Source organism: Prionailurus bengalensis, chromosome C1 (genome assembly GCF_016509475.1).
Source record: "Prionailurus bengalensis isolate Pbe53 chromosome C1, Fcat_Pben_1.1_paternal_pri, whole genome shotgun sequence".
Classification (NCBI taxonomy): domain Eukaryota; kingdom Metazoa; phylum Chordata; class Mammalia; order Carnivora; family Felidae; genus Prionailurus; species Prionailurus bengalensis.
Window position 1 is genome coordinate 103,756,669 of NC_057345.1, and position 8,958 is coordinate 103,765,626.

Below are 8,958 nucleotides of genomic sequence, written 5' to 3' on the forward strand. Positions count from 1 at the left end.
AAGGCCTAATTTTAAGAAGTTAACTCTGATCACTAAAACGAACAATTAACCAAGCAAACAAATGAGTGAACTATTTTAGTTTTGAACCTATTCATTGTATTCTTAGGGCACAGTGTGGAATTCTTTTTGACCATTAGACTAGTATTTTCTTCTCATGATCTCCCTGCTGTATCAGTTAGCATTGTTTGAGTCCAAAAATCACTAGAAGCTGGATTGACCCCTAAGTGCTATCATCATACAGAAACTCCATCTTTTTACTTACTTACTGGAATTAATTCACTTCAGTGAATTTTTCAAGACACTTATTAAATCACTATAAAAACTTAGCAGAAAAGATCTGTTTTATATGCTTGTGTAACTCAAGCAGTATCAAGAGTTTTAATAACCAGATCACAATAGCAGTAGTAAGAACTAACAGTTTTGCAGGAATTTATGATATGGTGAGAGGAAATTAAGGAATGCTACTTCTGGAGTGATTATTTCAATAATTATTAAACTAGAGGGGCACCTGGGTGGCTCAGTCAGTTGAGTGTCCAACTTTGGCTCAGGTCATGATCTTGCGGTCAGTGAGTTCGAGCCCCGCGTTGGGCTCTGTGCTGACAGCTCAGAGCCTGGAGCCTGCTTTTGGATTCTGTGTCTCCCTCTCTCTCTGACCCTCCCCCGTTTATGCTCTTTCTCTGTCTCAAAAATAAATAAGCTTAAAAAAAAAAATTAGAGAATTCGTAGTTTTAGTAAAATTGATTTTAAAGTGATAAAATACATCTTCCTTGACTATCCTTATCAGATATTACTTTCCTAGAAGCAAAGCTGCAGTTTTTCATTCACAGTCCTTTTCTTCCTCAGGACAGCCAGTGCCTTAACAGTTGGCCAGCGTCAGGTCCAGCTATTTAGCAAGCAGTTGAGATTTTTGCCCAGAGCTACTGATTTAGAGCATTTCAAAAAAGGAGTCCAGACCTGGTGGGTCTCTGAGATACTGTGTGTTCTGATACCTTGTTTTGTTCTCCAGGATGTTACTCTGATTTGGTACCTGTAATACAGGGAGGCACAACTTAATCTGGAAAGTTCCCTGGCAGTTTGCCAGGGCTCCAGTGTGCATAGCTGTTTGCATAATAATAAATTTTCTATCTCTAATTATTCATTGCTCTCATTGTTTCATTGCTTTCTTTCTCCTCAGTCTAGTTTTCTTCCCTCCGACAGACTGATTTCTTTACAGAGGGCTAGGCTATGTGGATGAAGGAGAAATGACAAGCAATAGAACAGATTGGTCTGGGAGAAGGAAGTACCTTCAGCCAGTTCATGTTTTCGGAAGACAGGACTCAAGGGGCAGACATTTGAGAAGTGAGATTCCCGGTGCAGATGAGTGGAGTCCCCCTGCCCTTCTTTTCCACAGCTCAGTATCAAGATCGGGAGACAAAACATTGGCCTTGGAGGCCTGTCACTTGTGACTTGAGAGAAACCAGAGGATCACCGTTCCCTTTCCCACCAAATTGAGCTCAGCGAAATCAGGGAATTGTGGAAATGCACAAAGCTAGCACAGAATGAGTAGTGGTAATGGGGAGGGCAGGGCGCTGAGAACCACAAGAGAGGGAGTCTTGCGGGGAGACACTATATAAACTGTGGCTTTTTATGCTTTTGTATGTGAAATCTTGGTCTTGGCTGACTATCTTCAACAAGCCTGACTTCTGTTTTTAGGACCTCAATATCCTGAGGCCTGCAGAGACCTCTCCTGAAGCTTTAGCCCTAGGCCACTGATTCGGGGAACCCTGGCTAGTGGGGCATTCAGAGTCAGGACCATGACCTTCTAAGGAAGGTGGCGTCTTTAGCACCTGGGTTGTGCGGTTCTGTTGGACTGCCTCCCTGGCACCTTCACCCTTCAACAATTCAACATCTGTGTTGAAGACCTATTAGACCCTAAATTCATGAGTCCTTCATTTTTTTTCTCCTAAAACTTTCATTTTTACTGCCTCCTAACTCCCACTCTTCCTGCTAGGCCTTGACACATAGGTTATTATAACTTGAACCTCTTGACTGGGATCTTAAGTCTCTCCTATAATAGACATAGAGTTGGAACTCTTTAAAAAGGGAAAATAGTGAAACCTAAGCTAATGCACAGGTAAGTTGTCATGCCTTCAGAAGCAGCCTAGGTGCAAATCGGTGGGTATTAGCGAATGCAAAGAAAACTTGATTTGCGGAAGCTGTATGCTGTCCTGGTCATTTCTCATGGCAGAGCGCACCGGGCCAGGTGTGAATGTTTCTGAACGTCTGAGAGAAGCATTAGAGCAGGGAACTCCCCGTCAAAGAGAACACAGCTGACCTTTCAGGGACACAGTTGTTCTGGGGGGAGAGGTGCTTCATTTGCACCCTGCACTCTGTCCCCCAAGCTCCAGTCATATGAGCTTTTTCCTCTGGTTGCAGGCCCTGGACTGTGAACCTCTGTCTGATGAGAAGTTAGGCAAAACAACACTTAAGATTAGAAAACCCACATACTACATTCTCCTGTAAATAGGGGGTCACCTGTTCGTGGTCACCCCCTGCTTTGTCCACCTCAGCAATTCAGACTCCTCACCGCTGCCCTATATCTCCATACGGCCTTCCTTTTCTGTCATTCGGGCAGAGAAAAGCTACCTACTCTGTTCATCCCAAGGATTTTGTTCTCTTTCTTCCATAGCTTATGTGGTGTCTCTCCCGAGCAGGTGGGAGTCCCCAAATGTGGGGTGACCATCTGGCAGAACCTGATGGCACGGGCAGTGAATTCACCAGAGGCAGAACAAAGGGGATGGAAATTCATTGAATACACCACAAGGGGGTGGCAGGCAGGAGAACAAAGGAGAGGCTGTCTCCAGGAAGGCAGTGGGTGGGCTGTTTTTAAAGAGGGAAGGTGAGGAGGTATGGGGATGTATGGAATTTTTTGGTAACTGTACCTGGTTCCAGGTAAGTAGCTCATTGAGGTGGGTTGCCCAGTGGGCCTGTTTGTATTCAGCCAAGTGGTCGATGTGGGCCCTTTCTACATTCCATTGTTCAAGCCTGTTTGCCTAAAAGCAGCCTCTACACTTAACTTTGATGCCGTCTAGCCTGCCTGTTTGAGGATGCTAAGACAGAGCTATGAGGACAATACAAGATTTTATTCACTGATGAGCTTTTGTCAAAAAGTTTGTACCCTCAACATAAGTATAAAAACCCTGCTTATTGAGATAGCAAGGATCTTAAGTCTACTGAAATTTCCCATATGTACAACCTGATATTTTCTTATTTTTAATTTTTAAAAATTTACATCCAAATTAGCATATAGTGAAACAATGATTTCAGGGGTAGATTCCTTAGTGCCCCTTCCCCATTTAGCCCATCCCCCCTCCCACAGCTCCTCCAGCAACCCTCAGTTTGTTCTCCATATTTATGAGTCTCTTCTGTTTTGTCCCCCTCCCTGTTTTTATTTTTGTCTCCCTTCTCTTATGTTCATCTGTTTTGTCTCTTAAAGTCCTCATATGAGTGAAGTCATATGATTTTTGTCTTTCTCTAATTTCACTTAGCATAATACCCTCCAGTTCCATCCACGTAGTTGCAAATGGCAAGATTTCATTCTTTTTGATTGCCGAGTAATACTCCATTGTGTGTGTATATATATATATACATGTATATATATATATATACACACACACATACCACATTTTCTTTATCCACTCATCCATCGATGCACATTTGGGCTCTTTCCATACTTTGGCTATTGTTGATAGTGCTGCTATAAACATGGGGTGCATGTGTTCCTTCAAAACAGCACATCTGTATCCCATGGATAAATGCCTAGTAGTGCAATTGCTGGGTCATAGGGTAGTTCTATTTTTAGTTTTTTGAGGAACCTCCATACTGTTTTCCAATATTTTCTTGATTTTTAATAAATTGTCCTTTACTTTTTTAAACAAGCCTATGACTTGTTTAATTTTTTGGCCATCAATCTAAAGTATATATGAAGTTAATTAACCTTCATCAAGTATAACTTGAAACAGCCATTTTATAGCCCCAAACCATCTCTAGGCCAGTGGGGTTTTCTTTGCTGTCTACTAACTGCAGTATGAATTTTAGCACTTCTAACCTTCCACCATAATGTAACTTACTTCCCAAAGACATGGTGCAGTTTCCTACTTGGGGTTTTGCTCATCATTCTGGTTCCTCTCCCTGAACTGCCTTAAATCCCTTCCCCTATCCAACTCTCCACTGTCCCTTATCAGATCTGGTTTTAAGAATCCAGAAAAAGGCATTCCCTATAATTGTACAAAAAGGTAATCTCTGTGTTTGCTAATAATTGTGTTTACAGCACTTTGTTGTACCTCATACTGTATTCATTGGTCTATTAGCCCTTGCTGAAATACTAAGGTCTTTGAGAAAGAGGATTTCGCATATCGCACAAAGCAATTAGTAGGCACTTAAATACGTTTGACTTGAAATGGTATTGGGATAACTGACTAGCAATTTGGGAAAAGTATCAGACTTCCCCCATATATTATAAACTCCAGATGGCTTAAGTATTTAAATATAAAACTTGAGAAGACAGAAACTTGTCATTTTTTTGGGTATCTGACTAGCAGCTGCCCTTTGAAGCTTCTCAGAACTTCTCACTAAAATATCAATGGCATTAAGGTGAAGACTCACAACCACACTTTAAATAGACCACCAACCAAATGCCAGAATATGAGAGGAAATGACACTAGTTATAAGGCGAAGTTGAACAGAACAGAGATTTCATTTTAGGAAGCAAAGATGGCTTAAAAACCAGAGGCCTTCATCAACCAGAAAATAGTCATTCCTCTGTCCCCCGAGTTCTACTCTGAAGGTGTCTCATTTCTGCTTCCAGCCTTTGTTAACAAAAGTTCAGCCATCCCCTATCTCAGCTATAAACTGTCCCCTCCACTCTTCTCAATGTTATTCTGCCAATTACTCTTTTGCTTTTATATTTAACTACTTTTAAATGGGAAACTTACATTAACAAAAAACAAGGTCATATTTCTCCCATTTCAAAAGAACTCCATTCCTCATTCCCTCCCCTATCGCAAACCTCAAGAGCTGTCCATAGTCACTTGTCATTTCTTCACTCCCGCCCTCCCCCACTTTAACCCATACCATTCTGCCCTCCTACACTGTGTTAGAATACCAACAAACTCCAACTTACTAAATCCAGAGAACAATTAGTTCTCACCTTGACCTGTCAGCCAACCTTAACACTTTTGACTTCTTCCCACTTGTTGAAAAACTTTGGCCTTTGCTTCTGTGTGAAAATAACCTCCAGGAGTTATATTTTGTCATCTTCGCACAATTTTTCTGCCACACTTTTTTTAACCTAGTATATTATTTTGCTAGGGCTGCCATAACAAAACCACAGTCCTGAGCGGCTGTTCAACAACAGAAGTTAATTTTCTCTTAGTTTTGGAGGCTTGACGTACAAAATCCAGGTGTCAGCAGATTTAGTTCCTCCTGAGGCCTCTCTCCTTGGTTTGCAGATGGCTGCCTGTTATGTCCTCACGTGGTCTTTCTTCTGTGTACACATCCTCCTGGTGTTTCTCTAAATTTCTTAAAAGGACATCAGCCAGATTAGATGAGGCCCTACTCTAAAGGCCTTATTTTAATTTAATCACCTCTTCAAAAGGCACACTATCTGCAAATACAGTCACAATCCAAGGTACTGGGGCTGAGCGCTTCAAATACAAATTTTGGAGAACAGTGCTACCAGTAACAGCCATTAACTGTTGGAGTTCCTGAAGGCTCATTTCCAGGTCCCCTTCTCTTCTGAACTCTCAAGGTTATTTCATCCATTTATAAATGTGTGAGTCATCATAGCTATCTCAACTGTCTCCTCTGAGCTCTCAGCTATTTGACACGTCTTCTGAATATTTCAAGGGGATCATAAATTTATACACCCCAAATTGAGTTAACTGAATCCCTTCCTGTTCTCCCAAATTAAGTATATCCATTTAGTTATGCAAGCCCACTGTGTAAGAGTTACCTTTCATACATCTCTCACCTCCCTGAAATTCAATCGGTAATTAAAATCTAGCAATTTAACTTACTAAGTATCTCTTGAATTCATCCCCTCCCCTCCATCTCCATCACACCTTACTGTCAGCCATCATTACAATCTCACCAGGACAACTGCACGCCCTTCTAACTCTGTCCTCATATTGACTCTCACTCCCTTCCAATCTGATTGCCAAATTGCAGCCAAAGTAGCCTTCTCAAAATAAAGTCAGATCCTGTCATCACTCAGCTTGAAACCTTCAGTGGCTTCTCATTTTTCTTAAAGTAAAAAACCAAAATCCTTAGTATGACTAATTTTCTGCATCCATCGACTGCATATATTCTAAACAACTTGGAGAGAGAACATTCTGGTTCCTGCCAAAATGTCAAATTAACATGGGCTCTTTCCTCCAAGATCAATCCTGGAGGAACTAAAAATGGAAGCATGGGATCTAAGAAATAACACAAATCTAAAAAATCCCAGGGTGGATGGAAAGTGTTTTTAACTGGTATATAGGGCTAGTTGGTGGCTGGTGTGGCTCTGGGAGGCTGTTCAAGAAGAACTGTTCTAATCATACCACCATGACACCCCCCACCCCCCGACTTTCCCTTGGATCCATTGTCTGCCACCTCCCTACAGAAATTCAAGACAAGAGCCCAGATACCCACAAGGGTAAAATCAGGGCAGGACAAACCCCCCTGGGGCCAATAGATTGAGAATGAACAGCCTCAAACATCTACTCCTCTACCCTTGACCTTCAAATCCCCAGAACTGGTAGGTAACAGTCTATGGAGTGCCTCTCCGCCCAGTATTGTTTCTTTCCATTTGAGAGTTAAAAGGTGAAACTCTGATCTAAGGAACTGCTAGGTAAGAGTAATGAGCCCTAGGGCTCATTCCCCTCCACTGTTCTGAAGCTCACAGCTGAAGATCTGAATGTCTAGACTGGATTTGGACATCTGTGCTTCTCCAATGTACATTAACAGAGTAGTCAAATATTCCTAGGGTAATATAGCTTATAACAAGACCTTAGGATTAAAACTGCCTCAATAGAAAAAGTTAACATAAAATATTAGGACAGGAAAACTAAGAATTTAGAATATATAAAATATATTTCATTTCATGAAAAATGAAAAAAATAACCTCAAAAGATGGGATAAACAGTGGACTAGATCTTTCAGAAGAATGAAATTAGAGTTAAAAATTAGAGGTGCCTGGGTGGCTCAGTCGGTTAAGCAACTGTTTATTTCAACTCACAATTCGCGAGGCTGAGCCCCTGGCTTGGGATTCTCTCTCCCTCTGCCCTCCCACTTCCATGTGTGTGCTCTCTCTCTCTCAAACTTAAAAAAGAATTAAAATTTAAACAAATTCAGGACTTTCCAAAAGGAAATGGAAAATAAAGAAATAGAAAAGATAAAGCTACACTATATATACACATATGTATGTATGTATGACAAATTTCTCATAATTAAATTGAACTACTTGGGATTGATAGTGTTCATAGGATACTAATAAGAGAAAAAGAAGAATGTACACCTTCAAAGAGATAACTCCCACAGCTAGATACATTATAATATCTCAAAAGCCTCAAAGTTTACCACAAGAATTTTTTTTTTTTTTTTTTTTTTTAAGAGAGAGAGTGCTGTGGAGAGGGGCAGAGGGAGAGAGAATCTTAAGCAGGCTGCACACTCAGTATGGACCCCAGTGCAGGGCTCAATCCCACAACCCTGATATGACCTGAGGTTGAGGTCAAGAGTCAGATGCTCAACCAACTGAGCCACCCAGGTGCCCCTAAAAATTATTTTAAAAACACTTGGTGACTGAGTAGCTCAGTTAAGCATCCGACTCTTGATTCCACCTCAGGTCATGATCTCATGGTTTGTGAGATCAAGCCCTGCATCAGGCTCACTGCTGACAGGGCAGAGGCTTTTGGGATTCTCCCTCTCCTCTGCTCTGCCCCTGCTGTGCTCTTGCACACTCTCTCTCAAAATAAATAAATTTAAAAATGTTTTTGGTAGAATTATTCAAATAAGAGGAATAAAATTAGGAGAGGCTGTTTTGGACAATGTACCACCTTGTTAACATGTTTCCTTCATCCCACTTGAAGAACTTAATATGTCCAAGGATCTTTTTATTATTCATACACATTTGAAGGACTTGGGCTAGACATGAAATCTTTCGAAGTTCTTTCTTTTCATACTTTAAAAATAGTACCTCATTGTATTTTTGCATATGCTGTTGCAGATGAGAACTGGACAGTATGGTGGGGATAAAACCAAAAAGTGGTCTCTATTTAGAGGGAAGATACAAGTACCAATTAAACAACTTAACCCCCCCCAAAAAAACAAAACAACAAAACAAAAACCTGACACAGATTGACATAAAAAAGTAAACTAGTACAAGCAAATCAGTATATAGTTAATCAGTAAATGCAAATTGAGTAAAATTGCCAATTAAGAAATCAAGCTTCTCTGTAACAACCTCTTTCTAGATATGTCTCCTAAAGCAAGAAAAACAAAAGCAAAAACATTGGGGTTTCATCAAAATAAAAATCTGCACAGCAAAGGAAACAATCAACAAAACTAAAAGGTAATCTGTTGAATGGGAGAAAATATTTGCAAATGACATGTCCCATAAAGGGTTAATATCTAAACTATATTAAAAAATGTATACAACTCAACACCAAAAAACCAAGCAATACAATTTAAAAGAAGGGCAGAAGACATGAACAGACATTTCTCCAAAGAAGACCTACAGAAAAAACTGTTAGAATAAATAAATTCAGTAGAGTTGCAGAATATAAAGTCAATAAACAAAAATCATCTGTTTCTATACACTTAGAAGGAACGATCAGAAAGAAGAAAACCATTCCATTTTAAATTGCATTAAAAAAATACCTAGAAGTTAAAAAAAATATATTAGAAGTGAATTTAACCAAAGACAGCTGTACACTGAAA

At 40.2% G+C, this 8,958-nt stretch overlaps 1 protein-coding gene across 1 annotated transcript in view; it reads left to right on the forward strand.

Annotated features, from left to right (window-relative positions):
* The window catches only part of CHD1L (chromodomain helicase DNA binding protein 1 like), a 58,616-nt gene extending 57,482 nt beyond the window's left edge, over positions 1-1,134 (forward strand). Inside the window, exon 23 of the mRNA XM_043576019.1 lies at positions 785-1,134. Within this exon, the coding sequence (XP_043431954.1) occupies positions 785-860 (76 nt within the window). The 3' untranslated portion in view covers positions 861-1,134. The remainder of the gene's footprint in view (positions 1-784) is intronic.
* The last annotated feature ends 7,824 nt before the right edge of the window (positions 1,135-8,958 follow it).